The 22,390-nt window shown below is 34.7% G+C and overlaps 2 protein-coding genes across 5 annotated transcripts in view; one reads left to right on the forward strand and one right to left on the reverse strand.

Moving 5' to 3' along the window:
- Nucleotides 1–3,620, reverse strand: part of CEP57 (centrosomal protein 57) — a 75,373-nt gene extending 71,753 nt beyond the window's left edge. Inside the window, exon 1 of one of the 2 annotated variants that reach the window (XM_007494984.3) lies at nt 3,482–3,620. Coding sequence is in view for 1 of the 2 variants with exons in the window: in XM_001367462.5 (XP_001367499.3) it covers nt 2,837–2,866 (30 nt within the window). In the remaining variant the exon portion in view is untranslated. Of the gene's footprint in view, nt 1–2,836; nt 3,110–3,481 lie in introns of those variants that run through there. The other variant, XM_001367462.5, reaches the window with a different exon arrangement.
- A 62-nt stretch (nt 3,621–3,682) lies between these two features.
- On the forward strand, nt 3,683–21,321 carry FAM76B (family with sequence similarity 76 member B). Of its 3 annotated transcripts, none has more exons than XM_001363189.4 (10): nt 3,683–4,271; nt 5,046–5,110; nt 5,645–5,699; nt 6,600–6,755; nt 7,763–7,962; nt 11,096–11,143; nt 11,712–11,792; nt 12,444–12,579; nt 15,353–15,454; nt 18,320–21,321. In XM_001363189.4, exons 1-10 carry the CDS (start codon nt 4,185–4,187, stop codon nt 18,407–18,409), a joined length of 1,020 nt encoding a protein of 339 aa, XP_001363226.1. In that variant the 5' UTR covers nt 3,683–4,184; the 3' UTR covers nt 18,410–21,321. The 3 variants fall into 3 exon arrangements, with proteins under 3 accessions (XP_001363226.1, XP_056681095.1, XP_007495045.1); XM_056825117.1 differs by having other exon boundaries at nt 3,787–4,271; nt 12,447–12,579; XM_007494983.3 differs by lacking the exon at nt 18,320–21,321 and adding an exon at nt 16,114–16,283 and having other exon boundaries at nt 3,787–4,271.
- The last annotated feature ends 1,069 nt before the right edge of the window (nt 21,322–22,390 follow it).

A 22,390-nucleotide genomic window follows, 5' to 3' on the forward strand; every position in this document is an offset into this window, starting at 1 on the left:
TCAGGAGCAAATGAGATAATATAAAATGCTTAACACTGTACCAAACATATAGTAAGCATTATATAAATACTAGCTATTATTATTATTACCATCCCTAACACTTAGGAAAATGCTTAGCACATTGTAAATGCTTAATAAATTGTTTGCTGACATTATTAAGCAAGATGGGGGCTGAAAAACATAAGACAGGGTCCTCTTCCACAAGTAACACATACCTAAAAAAGCTTTAAGTCATATAGTCACAGAAGGCTGGAGACAAACATAAAAGGCTTCACTTACGTGGAGATATCAGCTGGGTCTTGAAGATAATTAGGACTTTGGTGGAGAAAAGAAGTACTTGAGCAAAAATGTGAAGGAGTAAAACCCCTTCAATAAATACAGGGTAGACAAATTTCTCCATATATGACATACTTATTTGATCAAGAAGTTTCACAAGATCATAAAACACAGACCCTCATAGATAATCTAGTCAATTCTCTCATTTTACAAATCAGGAAACTGAAGCCCAGGGAGAGAAAGCATTTTGCCCAAGAGGGCAGATGTGCAGTGGCTGGGCCAAGATTCAAACCCATCTCCCAAGTCTAAACCCAGTGCTACTATATTTGCCCTTGCTAAAACTCAAAGGAATATCAGAGATCATAACCATAGTCTTCATTTTACTGATCAAGTTGGGTAGATACTGAAAAGTGATTTGCTCAAGATCAAATTGTCAGTTAATGGTGACAGGGAGGCAAAACTAGGGCAACAGGTATTAGTTCTGCAAGGAGGTTAATTTAAATTTAGTGAAATGTTTCCTAATGGAACGACTTACATAAGTTAGAGATAGTTTTCTCAGCTACTAGAGATCTTCAGTTAAAGGACAGCTAAATGCTTAAGCATTATTCTTTAATGGGGATTCTTGCCAGATACAGGTTAGACTACATGGATGCTAAGGACCCTTCCAAGTTTGAGATTCTGTGATGCTGATTTTGACACTACATAAATCAAAGAATTTTAGAATTGGTCTGGAAAAAACAGAGATCATATAATTCAATCATTATCTGGACAAGAATACCCTGTAAATTATAACAATCAAGTCAATCAATGAACACTTACTTAGCACCAAATATATGCCAGGCACAGGGCTAATTGATGGGGATTCAAGAGTGTCTACTCTTAAAGAGCTTACAATCTACTAGGGGAAATAACATATAAGCAAGCATGTACAGAGCAAGTTTTATTTTTATATATATATATAGTATAAAAGGGAAATAATTAACATGGGAAAGGGAATGGAATTAGAAAGGGTTAGGAAAGGCTTCTTTTGAAGACTAGTTTTTGGTTGAGGCTTAAAAGAAGCCAGGGAAATCAGTAATAGGAGTGGAGAAGGGCGAGTATTCAAGTTAAGGGGGACAGCCAGAAAAAAATACCTGGATCCAAGAGCTGGAATATCTTGCTCATGGAATATGAGGTTAATGTCACTGGACTGAAGTATATTTGTTGGAGAGTAAGATGTAAGGATACTGGAAACATAGGAGGGGGCTAGGTTATGAAGGGCTTGGAATACCAAGCAGATCTTGGAAGTAATGGCAAGCCACTTAAGTTTACTGGAGAGGTAATAATTGGGGTGACATGGTCACACTTGCATTTTAGAAAAATCATGATGAATGAAGGCTGGACTTGAGTATGGAGAAACTTGAGGCAGGTAGACCCACCAGCAGGATATTATAATAATGCAAGTGTGAGATGCACCAGTGTCAGAGGAGAGAAGTGGGCAAACTCAAGAGAATTTGCAAAGGAGAAATCAAGGATATTCACTCAGCCTTTGCTAGAAGTGGGAATACCAATACTTCTCAAGGTAGTCCATTCCATTTTTGGATATCTTTAATTGTTAAAAGTCTTTCCTTATATCAAACCTAACGACTTATTTGCAACTTATTTACCTACTGTTTTTGGAAAAGTTGAATGTCTATTACACATGAAATTTTATATATTTTCACAGGACCATAGAGTAGGGCTTCAAAAGCCAATTTTACAAATGAGGAAACTTGCTCAGTGTCACCAGGACTAAAACTCAACTTCCTCCAATTCCAAATCCAGTGCTCTTTCCATTGCACTCTACTACTGAAGCTAATTCTTGTCTTTTCCAGTCACCTAGGGTCCTTCTAAAGTAATATCTAAAACCGAATACAGATGTGATCAAATCAGGTTAAAGTATAATCACCTCTCTCATTATGAATTTTATTACGGAAGCTACATGCTTCTTTAGCGTTCTTGCTTGCCACGGTAAGCTTCACTCAGCTTAAGTTTGCAGTCCACTAAAAATCCCATCTTTTTTCATTTAAACTGGTGGATGTCCAAACACGTCTTCCCCAATTTTACATTTCTGAAATGGATTTCTAAAAATCCCAAGTGTAAGAGTCTATATTCATCCCTACTAAACACCACATTAAATTCTGACCCATTTTCCCGCTCATCCAGGATGAGGAAACCAGAACCCAGGTTTCTTTGCACAGTACTACGTAGTAATGCTCCTAGCAGCCGCAAGGATGAGGTCCCTGCTGGGCCCAATGACTACGTGAACAGTTGGGATCTGGGGCTGGGGTAGAGATGCAGGAAAAACCCGGGTGGGTCAAGGGGTAGAGATCACCTTCAACTCCAAGGGTCGGGATTAGCCTAGGGAATCTGGAAGCGAGACACGCTCGGGAAGGGCGAGGAGACGAAAGGAAGGAGCTGGAGGAACTCGAGGAGTGGCTGTGGCCCCCAAGGAATCCGACGGGACCCAAACAGAAGGCGACAAAGTCGCGACGGGTCCAAGGTCTGCCCTGGCCCGGTTCGAACGCAAACATTCCCTTACCGCGAAAGAACAGCCAGGTGAAGACGCCATCTTCCCGCCTGCCAGCAGACTCCTCCCACTGCGAAGGCAGCACGGGTTCACCTGCCCCGCCCCAAGGCTCGTGCCCCGCCCACAAGGGAGTGACCTCTAACCAAGACTAGACCACTACCGTTCCAGCTGCGGGATAAAGAAGGAGGTGGGGAGCAAGGAGTACTGCGACAAGTTAGGACTCCAGGGATTTACCCCATCCAGCTGTGCGCACGCACACTACGCATATCGAAAGAACAACAAACCTGGTCAGGCGTCACAAATAACCAATCAAAGAAGCGGACATCGTCCCGGAGAGGTGGGAGGGAAAGAATCCGCCCCTTCCCCAAGATGACGCCACAAGGTGTTGGATTGAGGGCCAAGGGGGCCAATAACAAAACAGGAAATTTCCAAAAGCATTGCAAGGAAAGGGCAGGACTTGTTTGTGGAGGGCAATGGGGGCGAAGGAAAATTTCCAGGCATTATTTTGGGTTGGTGGTTTAAAATGGCTATTTAAAATTGATAAACCGAACTGAAGTAAAAGGCTTAGGGAGGGCAAACTATTCTGATTGCCTTCTTTAAAGTTCAGAGAAGAGCCGGACAATGCCTTGGGGGAAGTTCTCAGGAGGCTGTGCTTACCGTACGTCCAATGACGAGGGAGTATATAAGGCGCTCAAATTACTCGGACCAATTGAAATCAAGAAACATCAAGTCAGAAGAGCAGGAGGGAAAAATCTTTGGTGGGCATTTAACCAATGAGATCGGCGAGTCCTTCTCCAAACACCTGATTGGCCACTAGCGAGCACAACGACACTGGCCTCCGGGGTAGAGGAAAGGTTTTTAAGTGAGTTTCGCGCGCACACAGCAGAACGCTGCTATTGGCTAAAGACCTTCTTCCTTTGTGGGGGCTCTGTGCGTATCCGGGGTGAGGATAGGGGAGTGGCGCCTGAGTGACGTAAAAGCAGCGACAGCCAATCCGAAAGAGAATAGAGAGAAGGAGAAGGAAGCGGATCTGTCGCCCGGCCGCTAATCTACACCTCTACTACTCATTTCGTCTCCCTCCGCCGCCGTCGGGGCCTAAGAGGGAGCGGCCGGGAACCGTTGCGGGGCCAGGAGGGCGGGTGGCGAAGCAAGGCGGAGGGAGACGGTGGTGCCGTTCGTGCTTTAGTGCGCGACAACGACGGCGCCGTAATTGAGTCCTAGTGGCGCAGTCGTGTGGGGTTGGGGTTGGGGTTGAGGGTGGGAGAGTAGGGAGGAGCGCGCGGCCCCGGTGCCCAGTCTTCCCCGGAGCATCCCGCAGGGCCCCGCGTTGCAGCGGCGGCGGAGGAGGAAGAGGAGAAGGATGGCGGCCTCGGCCTTATACGCTTGCACAAAGTGTACCCAACGCTATCCCTTCGAGGAGCTCTCCCAGGGACAGCAGCTCTGCAAGGTCCGTGTGCGCCGGGCGGGGTCTGGTCGGACGTGGCCCGGGGAGGGGGCTGGGTGTCCCGCGCTCCGCCTCCTTCCTCCCGTAGCCGGCGCCTCGGGGTTTGGAATATTGGGCTCCTAGTAAGGCGCCCTGGACCCTTCTGTCAGCGTGGGGCGGGGCGTAAGGGGAGATCTCCTCACGCCTGATGGCCCGGGATCCAGGCCGAGACCTCGGAGGGGGCTCCCAGGGTGGGGCTGACCCCTCGAGGTCGCCAGCCACCAGCCACCTATCTCTCCCGCTGTAGGTGTTTTAGCCTCTGTTCCCTGCCTTTTCAGCTCTCCCCTTCCTGGATTTTGGATTACTTTAAACCTCTTAGGGGACTGAATGGTGACCTCTTCCGTACTTGTTTGGGAATGGAACAAGGAATTGGTCTCATTCGGATCTTCTCAGATCCTATGAAAAGGATTTGTAAGCAGAAGGGCAAAATAGTTTAAAGCATTTTCAGATGGTTACAAAATCTTGAAATTGACTCTACCAGGTTGCCTTCATATTTAACCTTATCAGTAACAAACACAAATTTAATAAACGCAAAGATCCATTTTCCCCCTAAAGAATTACAGCATATTTTTTTTAATCGAACAATTATATGCTAAGATATAATACAACTCTTACTTGTGGAGAAATTATACTCTTGTTTTGAAATTATAGAGATGTTTTTCCTCCCCTTCCCCTTTTGGAGAAGAGACTTGAGGCTATATGCTAAATGTTGACGATTGCTATATTAATTTCTTTCAGGAATGTCGGATTGCACATCCTATTGTAAAATGTACTTATTGCAGATCAGAATTTCAACAGGAGAGGTTTGTATAAATAGTTAAGACGTTTTAAGAACATAAAACTTTTCTCCAGGATATACTTTTATTGGCAATAATCCTTATTTTGTGATTATTTCCTATGAAATATTGATTTTAAATTGTAATATTTGTTGATTAGACTAGTAGTTAATGCCTATATGTATATATATATATATATATATATATATATATATTTAATACCTCTTTAAAGAAATGCATAGTTTGACCTATTATAATCAACTGTGCATGCTCATCTTTGTAGTATGTCAATGACTTAAATGTTGTTTTTAAAGGGGGCACCTGGGTACCTCAGTGGATTGAGAACCAAGTTAGAGACAGGATGTCCTGGTTAAAATCTGGCCTCAGACACTTCTTAACTGTGTGACCCTGGGCAAGTCACTTAACTCCCATTTCCTAGCCCTTACCATTATTCTGCCTGTTAGTCAATATATAATATTGATTCCAAGACAGAAGGTAAGGCTTTAAAAAAAAAAAGGTTGTATTTAAACTTAATTATGGCATGTGAATTTTTCTTTTCAGCAAAACTAACACAATTTGCAAGAAGTGTGCGCAAAATGTGAAGCAGTTTGGGACAGTAAGTCTGTGCCTTACTTACATTTTCATTTTGTCACTGAAGAATTATCTGTCAAATAATGTTTCTTACTAAAGCCACACATCTATAGCAGCATGCAAACCTGAAATCATTACTTAAACAGATTTACTTAAACAGATTGAAGGAAATAATATACTCTACTGTGAAACTTCCTAACAATTTCTCTGCACATCTTAAATCTAGAATTTGGGAATTCGTATTTCCTTGGGAGAAAAATGTTTTAAAAAAACACAGTAGTCTTATACAGAGCTCAATTATTCAGAAAAGTTGAAATTTTCCTGCCTTTCTTACCTGTCAAACTTGAGCATTTTATGAGAGTATAGTGATCTTATTTCCAAAAGCTATTTTATATGTCCATTAGTACAAATTCTGTCTGATTTAATAAAGTTGGATCTACTTGTAATGTAGTTCAGTAAGCATATTGATGTTCCTTATGAGGACCTTAGATGCCACAAGATTCTAAAATTGTTTTCACTTCAAAGAAAGATGAAATTGTTTCATGTGACTTGTGTGCACCATACATATTATTTTAAAGTGGACTATGGGGTATGTGATGTCATGAATTAATATACCTCCTCATTTAATATGATTGAGAAATTGGGAGTTTGCATTTATCACATTTCATTTTTTAACATTTTTAAAAAATCACAATTGTTATTATGTTCATATTGTTTCCATTTCCCCAAAGAATAACAGGGGGTTCATGTGTCCAAAAAGAAAACATAATAGTATCCATGAGTTGTGGTCAGGTTTGAGCAATTAATTTTTGAATACTACTCCAAAATATTAAAAGAATTATTTTTCTTTTACACTGCATTAGTATAAGGATTTTCAGCATTATAATGCCTAAGTTAAAGAAAGTTGTTTCTCTATCCATTTCAGCCTAAGCCTTGTCAGTACTGTAATATTATTGCAGCATTTATTGGTACAAAGTGTCAACGTTGCACAAATTCTGAAAAGAAATATGGACCACCACAAACCTGTGAACAGTGTAAACAACAATGTGCTTTTGATCGAAAAGAGGAAGGAAGAAGAAAGGTAATTTTTTTTTTTGTTTTTCATGGTATTGTGAAGTCCGGAAATAATCATATCACTGATTTGAACTTAAGGTGGACTTGACAATATTTGTATTTTTCTGGATGATGCGTTCCATTTGCAGCCCCCTGAGGTATTGCCAGAATAGCACTGAACTAGGAGTTAAAGTGGTCTTTAGTAACTGTATAGCTGTAGTTCTTTGAGTCATTTCTTAGTTGGAATGTTTATAGATACCAGTTACTACTTAGTAGTAACAATATTTCTATTTTGGATTTTATATAGATTTGGAAATGGGTTTTTTCTTATCCCTTCAATCAAAGCTTAGAGTTTTAATGTTGTGAAAAATATGTAGTATTTTATTCGTTAATGTTCACTATACACTGAAATAAATGTCAGTATTTTCATGGCATGTACCTTCTGATTTTTCTAGAAATGGAATAGAAATTTAAACTTATAGGAAAAGGAGGGAGTATTTTTGCTATTTGTGTCCAACTCTTTATGACTCCATTTTGGGTTTTTTTTTGGCAGTGATACTGAAGTAGTTTGCCATTTCCTTTTCCTGCTCATTTTACAGTTGAAGAACTGAGGCAAACGAGTTATTAAGTGACTTGCCCAGGATCACACAGCTAGTAAATGCCTGAAGCCACATTCAAACTCAGGAAGATGAGTCTTCCTTACTCCAGACCTGGTACTCTATCCGCTCTGCCACTTAACTTCCCTAGAAAGAATAATTTACCCTTAAATGGATTACATATCTTAAATTCTCAATTTCAGATTAACTCCACAAACATCAGGTGCTGATTATATCAACAAAAAATTATCAAAAACAAATGCAATGCATTAGACTTGTCTGTTTTAAAAGTTCCTTATAAGATTCTGTTTTCCAATTCAGAATAATTTTATTTAAACTTTTTGAAAGGCTACCCTGAATTTTAGGAAATTTCCCAAGAGATTTCATTATTAGTTAGTTTGAGGACTCATTTGATCTAATATAAATGTTCTTCTGATAGGTTGATGGAAAATTACTATGCTGGCTCTGCACTCTGTCATATAAGAGAGTTTTACAGAAGACAAAGGAACAAAGGAAGAGCCTGGGTTCTTCACATTCTAATTCATCCTCCTCATCACTTACTGAGAAAGACCAACACCATTCAAAACATCATCACCACCACCATCATCACCACCATCGTCACAGCAGTAGTCACCATAAGTAAGTACTTAGAATTTATGTAATTCAAGAAATCTTTCAACACTTGTAAGAAAGTACCTAAGCAAGGTTGTAATTTAATCTTAACATTTTTTGTCTTTTTAGATATTTGCCCTGTATCCTTCTTTTCTAGATTGTAAACTCTTTAAAGGTTGTAGACAGTGTCTTTCCCCCATCTTCCCTTCCACCTTAAAACTTAATATTTTTGTATTCAAATTATTTTGCTAACACTTGTGATATTAATGATATATGGTTGAGAATAAATTGCTTTTAGCTTATACTCAAATCACAAGTAAAGGCAGTAAATACAGAATAGGGTTGTAAGAAAGATATGTCAACACATTACCAGTTCATAGGCTTGGGTTTTCAGATGCTTCAGTATTTCATTGATTCATATGTTACTCTATACTGTTAGTACTAGGATCATTCTCATAAAAACAGCATATGAAAACTAAATATCAAAACATTGGGGAGAAATGTATGAAATTTTGCATTTAAAGAGATAAAAAAGATCTTTTCACAAGTAAAAACCATGAACTTTCTTTTAAGTTTTTGAGTTCTGGTTAATTCTCATTTTCTCAATTTTGTAGATGTTAACATTTGTAACTGAAATTTGTGAGTGTGACTAGGTATTTATGAATAAACTTTGGAGGTCATTAAACTAGAAAAAATTGTACTCTTTCCTAAAAAGCAGCATTTTAGCATTGTTTAAAACATGTGAACTTTATTCCCAAATAAAGGAAATATATCTTTCAGTTGCATTTTTGAAAATTACAAAAAGGTGCCAATAATATTATATCCTTTTTTTTTTAACCTTTTTTCCTACTTTTTAGACTTTCTCACAACTATCCAATCTGTACTTGGTACCAGAAAAACAACATATGAAAAACCTAGATTAGGAAATGAAAATTTACATACTAAAGCTTCCTTCAAATGGCAAGTTTTCCTGGGGCATTGAAAATAGTTTGATTTATCTAAAAAGAAAAGCCAAAAAAAACCAAATACATCTTAGGAGAACATATAATGGTAAAATAACTCTATATATAGTACTTCCTGGAAATTTGGTCCAACAAGTAGAAAAAAGTTTTAGGATTTGAAGTAGATATTTTTTTTGTAAAGTCAAATTTATGCTCCATTTGTCATTTGTTTCATATTTGTATTTAGTTAAAAGATGTAACTTAAAAGATTAGAAAGGAAGTATTTATATCATAGTAGAGTGTCCTGAATCACTGAAATAAATTAAAAGATTGTTATTTAAAATTATAATTTTTCTACTTGCCTTAAATTTTCATAGTATGCCATACATTTCTAAAAATATGAGGGGATGGGCTAAATTTTATAATGATTGTTCTTTGGAAATTTTTTCCCTAGACTTTTGCAACAATTGCCTGAATTTAGGGGACAAAGGATCATAGTCTTAAGTAGTTTTACTTTTTTCTGAGTGGCGGGAGAACATAAACCACAAACACATGATTGTCAAAGGACTTTTATATTGACTGCTCAAGTTAGAATACTTTTATTAATAGGTGTTCTTAGAGCATAAGATACAAGGGGACCAACTTATAAAGTTCACATTTTATGAGACTTATCAATTTTTTTATGACAGAATGATAGGTCTTATAGGTTAACACAAGGAAGTTGATGTTAATAAAATTTAATTTCATTGAGGTTTTTGATTTTGTCCCCCAAGAAAATCTCATCATTAAACTGGAAAAAATATGGTCTAGACCTCCCAACTATTAGGTGAGTACACAACTGACTATAGGGTCCTCTCTGTAGAATAATTAAAATAGTAGGTCACCAGAAGGTGCATGCTAAGTTCAAGGGAAAGACCAAGTTGGATTCCAAATTGACCATAATCTAGACATCATAATTCCCAGAGTAAATGATAAATCGGAGAATTACTTTTTTCCTTGTTTTTAAAGATTATGTGGCTGGTGTTACTTGTCTTTATCTTGAGTGCGGCCAGGAAAAACAAAACAATTGTTGCCATGCTGAATACAAGTAAAGATTCTTTTCGTTTGATATTATAATCAGTTTGTAGAACTGTTCACAACTATGTCTTTAAACCTATGGCTTGCTCTTCACATTTGCTCAAAAAGACCCACCTAATTTCTGATTGCTGCCTTCCAGGTTGGTCTCTATGCCACTCTCTTTTCTCAGCAGTTCAGTAAGGACACATGCAGAATAGTGTACTTGAAGAAAAACTAAAGTATATGAATGCAAGATTGTGAAGGACTAGATATGTGTAAGTACAGCAGAAAAAAAGTCCAAAGGTCGTAATGAGTAACAAGCTAACTGAGTTAGCAGTGTATCATAGTGGCTTAAGAAGTAAGAATACTATGATATATAAACAGTATTATAAATTAGAATTGTGAACATTTTCACTATCCTAGGTATGGTCTTAATCTTTACTAGATGATTGTATCTAGTTTACCTTAACAACAGAAGAGGTACAGAGAATTGGGAGAATGTTTTAGGAAAGCAAGGAAAAGTCAGAACTAGAGGAACCAAAGTACTCTTATCTGGAAAAAGTTTTTTTCTCTTCCACAATGATTAATGCTTTCCAAACTCCATAGATCAAAAGGATACTAATGCAGCAAAAGCAATTCATGATAAGGACGAATTTCATCAGGTTCGGGATTTTTACTAAGATACGCTTTAATAGAGTAAAAATCTCAACTGAGATGGTTAAGTCTTAACCATCTTAAACCACAGTAACCATAGTCTTAAATTGATGACTTTCAAACTTTGAAATTATATTACCTCTCTGGTGATTTTCATATTCTTAAAAGGCCCCATATATTAGATTATGAGATGATGGAACAAGTACAAATTATAAACAACTCTATTGCTATTTTTTTTCCCAGGAACCCATAAAGATGCCTGGTGGAGTTGTTTAAATTATTTTTCATGGTTTCTTTAATAATTTCATAAAACTCTTAGTATAAAAATGTTATAGACAAATATAGCATCATAATTGGCTTATTGAGATTTTCATTCTGATATCTTAAATGAAATCATTTTGCTGACAAAAACATGTTTTTATAAACATTTAATTTTGTCCTCCATTGGTAACAAATATTATTAGATATTTTTAATAGATGTTAGTAGATGTTAATTGTATGTATTTCAGAATCAGCAGTCTGAGTCCAGAACAAGAGCAAGGACTGTGGAAACAGAGGTAAATGTTTACTATTTCTGAACTACAATGGTATTTTTTAATGTGTTTTAAAATGAAATACTTAGTTTAAACATCTAGTTAAATTTCTTCATTTTCCAACTGAAAGGAAACCAGGGTTCATTGAGGTCAGACAGCTAATAACAGGCAAAATAGGATTAAAAAATCCTATGAACTTCTGACTTTCAGGTTGGTGCTTTTTTGTTGTTTTTGGGTTTTTTCCCCCTTTGGCTTTGTCACTTCTGTAGTAGGTTAACTTTTTAAGACAATAAAATGGCTTCCTTCAAGTACCAATCCAAATCCTACTTTCTTGCACAAGACTTTTCCTGGATTTATTTCCCTCTGTACTTCCACAATAATTTTTTTTTTCTAATTATCTCCCCATTTGAGTAAGTTCTTAGAGCTAGGGATTGTATTTTTGCCTTATGTCCCTAGCCCTTTGCACAATGCCTAGAACGAAGCAAGAATTTTAAAAGTGATTGGTTGATTATAAATTATGTTTATTTTAAAAATTGACTGGAAGAACTTCTATAGTTATTATTTTATACTCATATTTCTTATTTGGTTTCAGCCATAAAACCTCTGCAACTATTCAGAATGAAACTCCAAAGAAAAAACCCAAACTGGAATCCAAGCCATCCAATGGAGATAGGTAAAATTCTATTTCTTTACTGCTATGAAATTTCAGCCCAAGAGAACACTGATGGTTGATAGTTGCAACTATTTGATAAAGGAAAAAAAATTGGTATCTTCCAGTGTTAATTAAAACTTGGTGTTATATAGGACAGTGACCATAATAATCATTGAATGTTTTTTAATTAAAGTTGACAGTATGAAAATGGCATTGTTCCTTACTGCGTTGTTTTAACAAAAATAAATTTGAGTATAAATAATTTGGAAAAGGCCACATACTGTCAAAGAACATTTTCTAATTTTGGTGCCCTTCAGAGAAATGCAAATTTGAAATCAATAAGTATTTTTTAGTCTTCTAAGTTTTATTAGAATAGAGTTATTATATGGTACATTAGCCAAACATTAACTGATGTTACTGTACAAATTGGCTGCCTATTGCTTTACACTAGAAATATTGACCCCCTAAAAGCTAATACTGAATTATATTTCTGCAGGTATTTGTAATGTGTGCCATTAGTAAGGTAATTTGCCAGTTGCATCCATTTCTGTCAGGTACATATTTTTTTGCATTAGCCTTAAGGATGTTTGTGGAATTGTCTAATTTATGCATTTTGAACACATGCTGTTTTTCTTGGACTTCTGTTAATTATATTTTACTTCTTATTTTTAGTAGCTCTATAAATCAATCAGCAGATAGTGGAGGAACTGACAATTTTGTGCTTATAAGCCAGCTGAAAGAAGAAGTGATGTCACTTAAACGTCTCTTACAACAAAGAGACCAAACCATTTTAGAAAAAGATAAAAAGGTGAGAACATAAGTCATTCAAATCTGAGGAATTTATATCTTAACTCTTATTTGACAGTTACAAATGTAAATAAATCTATATAAGTCTTCCAGAGAACTGATCATGTCATTTGTTGTCATATGAAACAAATACTTATGGTGGTTTTCCTTGGAACCAATAGTAGTAGATAAGCTTAAAGTTATTCTAAGGAACTTACCAGTTAGAATTTTACTGATTTCTGAATGCTAGCTTCACACATACACATTTTAAAAATATGTCTCAGTTTTGGTTTACTGAGAAAGAACATTATGTGAAATAGTGTGATTCAGGGAAATAATATATAGAGAGCTTTTAATTTTCAGTCATTTTTTTTTAATCTGGTCAATAAGGGTCAAGAATGAAAATCATCTTCATGAGACTTTGGTATAGGAGCCAACATATAGCAAATGATGGATCATAGGTACAGATTATTCTGCTATGAGTTAAATGTACATGAATATATTATGTAGAAGTGAAATTAGAATAGCATCTTGAGGGCAGCAGCTAGGTGGTGTAGTGAATTGGAACACTGGGCTTAAGTCTGAAAGACTTATGTTCACGGGTTCAAATCCAGCCTTAGACACTTACCACCTAAATAATAAATTTGGGGTCAGTTAGGTGGTTCAGTAGATAGAGAGCCAGGCCTAGGGATGGAAAATCCTGGTTTCAAATGGCTTCAGATAATTTTTAGCTATGTAACCTGGGCAAATTCCTTAACTCCAATTGCCTTGCCCTTACCACACTTCTACCTTATGCCTAATATCTATTCTAAGACAAAGTAAAGGTTTAAAAAAGAAAAGCATCTTAAGGCAATCTTATTCTTTTTAGTTCATATGTCCTATCTTTTATTTAATCAATTTAAGTGAAATAACATTCTTTAAAATTTGAATTAAATTTGAACCTTTTTCTGTTTTCTAGTATTTTGATTTTAAAAGGTATAGATTTAGCTTAGTATATAATTATGTGAATTATTCTACTTGGGTTTATTTAGAACAATTATTAAGCTTACTGCTTTACCTCTATGTTATTCTTAAGAGTCAGCTGTTGCTTTGAAAGATAAGCTCAGGAGCAACTGGGTTGCTCAGTGAATTGAGAGACAGACCTGGAGTCGGGAGGTCCTAGGTTCAAATCTGGCCTCACACACTTCCTAGCTACGTGACCCTGGACAAGTCACTTTACTCTCATTGATTAATGCTTACCACTCTTCTGCCTTGGAACCAATACACATGATTGAATCTAAGGCAGAAGATAAGGTTAAAAAAAACCAAACTCGTTTAAATATAGTTATCTTGCAGACTTAGTATATAAAAATTCAAAAATAAGCAAAGAAAGATATAGGATGGTTATTCATTTTTGTTAGCCGGTTTTAAACAGCTTTTCATTTCATGGAGATTAACCACATAGTTTTCTAAATTAGGAAATACCCTGCATTTTTTTAAATGAAAAGGTAGCATTTGTTATAAGTTTAATTAGAACACTATTTAAAAGGTATCCATTTGGAGAAATAGGTAATTTGAAAGAAAAGCAGAAGTGATTTTTAATTACTGTTTTGAAATTTTTTTTATACCATTTCACAGTGTTGTAATATCACATTGGTGCAGATAATTTAGTTGATTTTGGTTTTAGTTTTTGTTTCCTTTATCAAAGTGGTTGACATTAGCAGTTATAAGTAAATTACTAATCATCAATACTATGTTCACCCAAAAAAGTATAAAATATAATTTATCATAATACATATGTAGGAATACCCAATTCAGGAGCTAGTTGTTCATTACCATGAATAGATTAATAATCTCAGTGAGGTGTTTTGAACTAGTATTATCAGAAGTCTTTTAAATATCAGTGAAGATAGAATCTATATAGTCTTAGAATCTACAACAAAGGCAAAGATTTTAGGTAGAATGTAGAACACTAATTCTCCTTGTTAGTTTTGCTTAATTTTGCTTTTCAATTTATTAACTTTTTAATTAAATGATTATTGCATATTATAGCATAAAGGATTGGATTTTAAATTTGAGACTTGCACAATAGGGTATGCTTAATTTCTGTGGATAAAACTTCCATTCTTACAATAGTATTACAGTTGAAAGATCACCTTGCAGCTAGCTTCAACCTTGTATTTGTTTAATTTTATCCTGAACTTCTTTTTTCATACTATGCTTATTTGTATGTAAGAATATTTACAGCTAGATATTTTGGGCTTTTTCAGTTTGATAATAATGCTAGAAGCATCTGGCTTGTATGAGGAACCAAATAGATGACTTCTAAGCAATTATTAAATATGATGTTATCTAACTGACTTGAAATTTTGAAATTTGCTGCTTCCCTTTCTTAATCCATATGCTTATTAATACTACTACATTTCTTCTAATCTTTCAGTCAGGAATGTCAAATAGTGATGAGTGAATTTTTAAATCTTGGAAATATTTCCCAGTTTATATCACACAACTGAAATATATACTATATAAGCTGTCCTGCTTGTAAAAAATGACTGAGAGTAATGGGTACTGTCAGACATATATATCCCGAAAAGAAAGGTTTTATTTCTAAACTTTATACATATTCAGTTGCCACCTTGAAACTAAAATCCATACAACAATAAAATAGATTTGTCCGTCTAAGTACTTTTGAACTAACAAAACCATACTTAGAGAAAATACAACTATATCATGGAACTCGTGGCATTTATATTAATATGCATTACTTTGAGCATAGAATTGTGAATATAATTCACGTATATTGATGTATTTTTTAGTTAACTGAATTGAAGGCAGACTTCCAGTACCAGGAATCTAATTTGAGAACAAAAATGAACAGTATGGAGAAAGCTCACAAGGAAACTGTGGAACAACTACAGGTAAATATTTTTTTAACATATATTTTTTAGCACATAGTTTTCTCCCTCTCCTGATTTATAAAGTATAGGGCCTAGAGAGAAAATTGTAAGCCCAGAGTATATGTCAGAATGGTCTAGGTAAGCCTTCAACACAGAAGAAAACCAATAGTTGATTACCATTTTCTTATTTTAGCTCTTCCTCTACCTATCTTTACCATCTGGCCAACTCTTTTGACCTAAAAGTAAAATACCTTTTCTCTGCCCCCCCCCCCCCCCCATTCAGATTTGTTTATGGTATCTTCTTTGCTTGAAGGGGGTGGGGGTGGTGTCACAGGTGAGAAGTTCATATATTTGGAGAGAGGTATATTGGTAAGGGTTTTTTTTTTTTTAAACCCTTATCTTAGAATTGATACTAAGTATTGATTCCAAGGCAAGGTGTAGGAAATTGGGGCTAGGTGACTTCCTAAGGTCACAAAAGCTAGGAAGTGTCTAAGGCCAAATTATGAATCTAGGACATTCCCATTTCTAGGCCTAGTTCTATCCACTAAGCTATCTATCTGCCCCTTCCCCTTTCCTTTTACTCATTGCTCCTGTTTGTGTCCTGAGGCCAAGTCACCTAGTTGTTCTAACAAGTATTGTTTTTTATAAAAATACTTATAATTCTTTTTTTATTCACTCAGGTTTGTATGTTGAGTTCTTGTGTGGATTCTAAATATTTTGCAGAGTAATCTATAATTAAACCCGGGAGAAAGAAGAGTGAATGAAATTCAGACTAAGACTAACCTTACTTGAATCAACTTGATTCTTGCTCAAAAGACCTGTTGAGTTCTGTAAAAATTGCAAGAAATCATTTTGCTTGTTTTTTTCTTTTTTTAAATTAGGGCCAGAGTGTATTGTGCAGCTCTTTCTCTTACAGTACCCTGAAAGTTCTAAAAGGCTATTATCCTGTTTTTCCAATTAACTAACTTCCATGGGTTACATATTTATAATTAAACTTCTTTGCTAGATTTTCTGACAACTATTGTGTATTATTAATGAGATGGTTTTCCTTATAATATTTCCTGACTTCCAGTGTTTTATGTGAAGACTTTCTTTTTAATGAAGTTAAAAAAAAGTTTTAAGTAAGCTAATGTCCCAGATTAAGCTAGTAAATATTTAGCTAAATAGAAGGAAATTTCAGTTTGCTAATGGCTTTCTGGTTATTTTTTAATCACCATTATTATCTTAAAATCATTAGTCTCCTCCTCCCCAAACCCTCCCCCCCCCCTTCCTCTTTTTCAACATGCTCCCATACACACAGAGAAGATACATAAAATTTTGGGGGATTTTTAGTTTGGCAAAGTTTAAATTGACAGGATCTCAACCCTCATTGCTTATCACCACTGGGAAGAAGTAAGACAAGGAATATTCAAAATACTGAGTTTTGGAGTATTAAAGAATGTCCTAAAGTGCTAAGATTTTGAAGGTAGTAAATGGATCCCTGTCTATCATAGTTGATTTCTTGAAGAAAATATAATTTACCAAAAGATAAATTTGGGTTATTGAAGTCTAGTAAGTATTTTATGAAACGGTTTTAAGATGGCAGGATGAATGTACTTGGAAGAGAAGGAAAAAAATCTATGAGAACAAGATGAGTTCATTTAAATAGGGTAATAGCAGATAAGGGTGAGAGAGAGTTTATAACCAAGACCTAGGAAAGTGTGGCATCCCAGATACATTCTAATCTTGAAAGTATTATTGATTGTAACTTAGGTGCTCATGCATCAGATTCATGGTCATATTATTTCTTGATCATTGTATTTAATTGGTACTCTATTCATTCTGACTACCCTCTAAACCTACAGTCCAAAGGTCAAGAGAATTCCTGGGCAGGGTGTTAGCTGTCACAGGGTCCTAACTCCTACCTTGACAGACCAGATTCCTTACCAGGTCACATGTTTGATTAACCGCCTCCTCTTTGATCTTGTGGTCATCAATTGAGCCAATGTCAAATCCTCTACCATCTCACATGTTCATTAACTACTTCCCATTCCCTATTTCTTGATTCTGCAATAAAAGATTGGGGATATGTGTAGCCTCTCTCACCACCATCAGAGGAGCAGCACAATGGAGCTTTGTTGTTGAATCTTTAATCTCTTGAGTCTTTCTTCCTTTATTGTTTCCCCTCTCTTTTTCCCTCATCACTCATTCTCCCTCAGTTTTCAACCTCCCTTCTGAGTATCCACCCACAAATACACTTATTGTGGCTACTGAACCCCAACATTTAGCTGGGATGCCACAGAAAGTGTGTATTGACAAGAATTTGGGTTTTGGTTTTAAAGTTTCCAACTTCAAAAAATTATTTTAAAAAGTAATATAGTACCTTTTGTTTGGATCTAGTTTTCAAAGCCAAGATTTATTTATTTGTACTTTGAAAATGTGGTAGATGTGCCCCTTGGGCAAGTCTTTCCTCAGAATCTATTTTCTCATTTGTAAAATTAGTATATAACAATAGTTGGCTACTTTATTCTTGTGAGGATCAAATGAAATGATGGTCTTGGTATGAGTGGTCTTGGTAAATCATAAAGCATAATACAGAGTAAAATAATATTATTAAAAATAACTTTGGCAAAGAGTAGTAAAAGTATATTTCCCTAATATAGTCCATTTTTAAGGTAAGTGAGCCATCAATTTTTTTTACATTACTATTGAACTTAAACATCAATTCATTCATCTAAATTTGTTAGCTTGTACCAATATTTTTAAAATCTTTATGTATTTATAAATATCTCATATTTTTAAGTTAATAACATAGTTATTTATATAGTACTAATAAATAACCTTGAAATTTTTTTTTTATTATAAAAGCCTTATTTTTTAACCACAAGTGTTTTTTGTCCACTACAGGCCAAAAATAGAGAACTACTCAAACAGGTTGCAGCATTGTCGAAGGGTAAAAAGTTTGATAAAAGTGGAAGTATATTAACATCTCCATGAGGAAATAATTATTCACATTTAGTGTTTCTGCTTAAAATGTAAATTTGAATAATTCTGTGAAGCCCTTAAAATTCTGTGTAGTAGAAAACATATTTTTGCACACCAAATGAGTTGGCGTGTTTCCTATTCACTTTTGTATCTAATGCAGCATTTTTTTTTAGTTTTCAAAGTATTCAAATAAACTACTTCAACTGGCTTGAAGAATCTTTTTAATTTTTTGATATCCAAGAACTTTTTTTGCCAGCAATAGTATTAAAAGTTGTAAAGGACAGAAAACAGTGCTCTTTTTAAAAATGCAACATGCAATAATAGAATAGCTGTCATTTTTAAAAGCTAAAAACGATTTCTTTGACATTGCTTACTTCAGATGATGGGTTTTTTTTTCCTTTCTTTTTAAAAACCCTTACTTTCTGTCTTAGTATCAATTCTAAGACAGAAGAGCAGCAAGGGCTAGATAATTGGGGTTAAGTGACTTGCCCAGGGTCACACAGCTAGGAAGTGTCTGAGGTCAGATCTGAACCCATGTCCTCCAGATTCCGGGCCGGGTACTCTGTCCACTGTACCATTTAGCTGCCCCCAAATGATCTGTTCTTGAGTTTAGGAATATGTAACTTTTGGAATAAGGAACATGATGAACATTTAAGTTTTTGGCAACTGTGTTCTTTTACTTTCTATTAAAACATAGCAAACTTAGGAGGGAAATCATGGTGCTTTTATTAAATGAAATTCAGAAATATATGTAAATATGTTTTAATAGTTGCATCAGAAGTAGTAGTCAATGAGTAGCCTAATATTTTCATTATTGTGATAGGATTTAACATTGTACAGTATCCAAGGTAAAATGTGTTTTTGATTTGTAAAAACTACTGTAGATTTTTACTTACAAGTGCCTTTTTGCCACCTAATGTTTTTATTTATAGGAATGCTGGTCTTTTGTACATAAGGTTTTGTTTTTAAGATCATGTTTAATAAATGTTTGTATATAAATGCATATGTACAGGAAACATTAAAAAAGGAAATGTAAACTGCTAGTGAAATGCTTGAGGTTACATTAAGAACTAACAAACAACTAGTACATATAGATTTTCTAGGTCATTGTGATTTGTGTCTGTAGGATAAGGGATGGTATTGGTCCTAGTATTTGTTAATCATTTCCCAAAATATTTCATTTTAAATCTCTTGATAGTACTATATTTTAATTCTGCCACAATGAGTCTTAGTCTTTGTGTGCAGAAATATGCATGTATACCTATATACATAATTCTACATATTTTTGGTTGAATTTTACTATTTTCCAAACATCTTTACTTCTGCTTTCCCTACTTTTATCTGATTAATAAAGTTAATATCAATGGTCACCACTGCATAATTTGATAAATTCTAAAGTTTCCCAAATTTGCTTTAAATTTCTTTTAAAGCTATTACTTATTTTTCTTTAAATAAATTGCAATTACCAGTACATTCTAGTGGTGTTTACAAAGCAAACTGTCACAAAGTTTTAAAGCATTATTCTTTTCAAAAGGATAGTATAGTATAATGTATGTATAATGTTAGTGGTAAAAATAAAGTTATATATAGGACCTTTTTAAAAAAGATGATTTTTGAGTCTTGAATGGAATTGGTCTGCTTTAAAAATATATCTCTTCAGCCTTTTAGTTCATGAACATTAAAAAAAAAATTAAGTAGTATATTGGGTTCGTTACTTGCATAGAATGAAATCAGCAATTCTTGCCCCAACATTTTATAGCATAAACCAACGCAACTCTGCTCTGGGCAAACTACTCCCCACCTCATTTTTATTACTGAATATATATCATCGTAAAAGTTTTTCATGATCTAAACCAACATTTGAATGTTAGTGCCCTGAAAAGGATGGCTTTCTCAAGTACAGTTGTGGGTGGTGCTACTCTTCTTTTTTAAATGGCTTGTGTTTAGTAGCTCATTCCTACAGCAGTTCAGTATAAGATCACAGTCATTCTTTGCCCTATTTAGAAGTATAAAGATAGTTTTCAAGTGAAACAGACTGCATATTTCTAACTTGAGAGAAAAAAACATAAAATTATTTCCATCAAGTTTTAAATATATATACAATAACACTAAGTTTAATAGTTTTCATAGGTTTAATAAACTTACTATGCTTTTAACCTTCCATTTTCTGCCCTAGTTGTACAATACTGTAGTGCATTTTAATGCTAAGGAGATTTACTAAATCAGAAAGACCTTTATTTTCATTTAAAATTTTTCATAACTGGTATTTTTCCAATTTCATAGATATTTCTTATTCTTTAGTGGTCATTATGGTTTTTAAGTGAACTGTCCATTTTAGTAACACTTATTCAAACTCGTGGAGGTTGCTGCAATTTAAAATTATTTTTGTTTTAAGGAACATCTCAAAATTCAAGGAAAATTGTCAGCTTTGTAAATCCTAATGCTTTTAAACTTTTTAGGGGCTTCACAGTCTTTAGTCCTAATTTAAATATATATACTTTTTCTTTTATTCCATGACCTCATTTTAAAACTTAAATTTTTAAAGTTGTAAACAAATACATTGAGTTCTAGATCATTATGTTCTGGATCTGTAGTATATTGACAAAATGGCCTGATGTTCTTTAACTGTGGATCTGTAAGGAGATACTATTGTGTGCTATTTTGTGCTTTTTAGCTTGTTTTCAACTGTTCGTTAGCATTTACAAGTGTTAGCCACTTTGGCTCAAGTTATTTATGTACTTTAAGCCTGTTAATATTGCAGTCCTTTTTAGATAGTATTGATCTAGATATGCATTTTGCAGTAAAGCTGTTGGGCTGTTCACATGTATAGACTATTGAAATACTGTACTTGCACACACCTGACTGTTGACATTTTGTACTTTTTTTCTAAAACCAATATTTCACAATAAAAACTTTTAAAAGCATTATTATCTTTTTATTTTCCTTTTTTCTGATAATAAATGGAAGTCTGAGTTCAGTTCTAATTCTAGAATCATTCACCATAATACTGATCAATTGATTAATATATTCTTTGGACTTCATTTTTTCCTATTTTTATATTTTAAAAATTTGTATTAACATCTTTTGCTTTTGTATTAACTGTTCCCAATATATCTTTGCTGCCTCCTCAGTGATACATAGTGAGGTGTTCCCTGTAGCAAAAGGGGGAAAAAAATTCAGTTCAGCAAAGTCAACCAGCACATCAAGTCTTATGGTATGTGGACTGCCTTTCCTCTCTGCAAAGAATGGAACATCCTGGGTCAGCATAATTCTTTGATTTTAATTTGTATTTCATTTTTTCCACTTCCATTCATATTATTTTCCTCTCTTCACTTTACATTAATTCATGAAAATTTCCACAATTCTCTAGTTTTTCCTACTCATTGTTTCATATAGTAGATTCATTTACATTTGTGTCACAATTTTTATCTAGATGCCATCTGTGCCTTATCAAAACTTTCCATCTTAGGTATTGGCTTACCAGTGGCATTGGTGTCTCAAAAGGCATAAATATTTTAGTCCCTTTTTAAAAAGCATAGTTTCATTGCTTATCTACTTAACAGCTCCAACAGTACATTTGTTTGTCTCCAAAGCCCATCTAACTTTGAACCCATCATCTTTAATAGTGTGTTCTGAATGTGAAGAAACCTTAGAGTTTTGAATTTATATTTCTCCTATGACTTGTTTGCAGCCTCTATTAATTTTAATTAGTCATGTGCAGTTCACTTGAGAACTATTTTGTTGACCACTTTGTCCATTGAATGGCTCATGATTGTTTAATTTATGTCAATTTCCTTTATATCAAAGTTGTCAAACCCTTTTAAAACATTTGATTCTAAGATTTCCTCCCCCAGCTCCCTATTATCATTAAATCATAGAATCTAGAACAAAGTTTATTTTTTTTTAAACTTGTATATATTGGATCCATCAATCTTCAAGAAGTCTGTGGATTCCTGGGCTGTCCATGAACTTGAGAAAAAAATTCTTTTATGT

This window comes from Monodelphis domestica, chromosome 4 (assembly GCF_027887165.1).
Source record: "Monodelphis domestica isolate mMonDom1 chromosome 4, mMonDom1.pri, whole genome shotgun sequence".
Lineage (NCBI taxonomy): Eukaryota > Metazoa > Chordata > Mammalia > Didelphimorphia > Didelphidae > Monodelphis > Monodelphis domestica.

Bases quoted from the DNA above. Each gene is read 5' to 3' on its own strand.
- FAM76B (XM_001363189.4), top strand. From the start codon at position 4,185: ATGGCGGCCTCGGCCTTATACGCTTGCACAAAGTGTACCCAACGCTAT. The intron at 4,272-5,045 runs GTCCGTGTGCGC...AATTTCTTTCAG, and splicing joins AGGGACAGCAGCTCTGCAAG to GAATGTCGGATTGCACATCC. The intron at 12,580-15,352 runs GTGAGAACATAA...TGTATTTTTTAG, and splicing joins TTTTAGAAAAAGATAAAAAG to TTAACTGAATTGAAGGCAGA.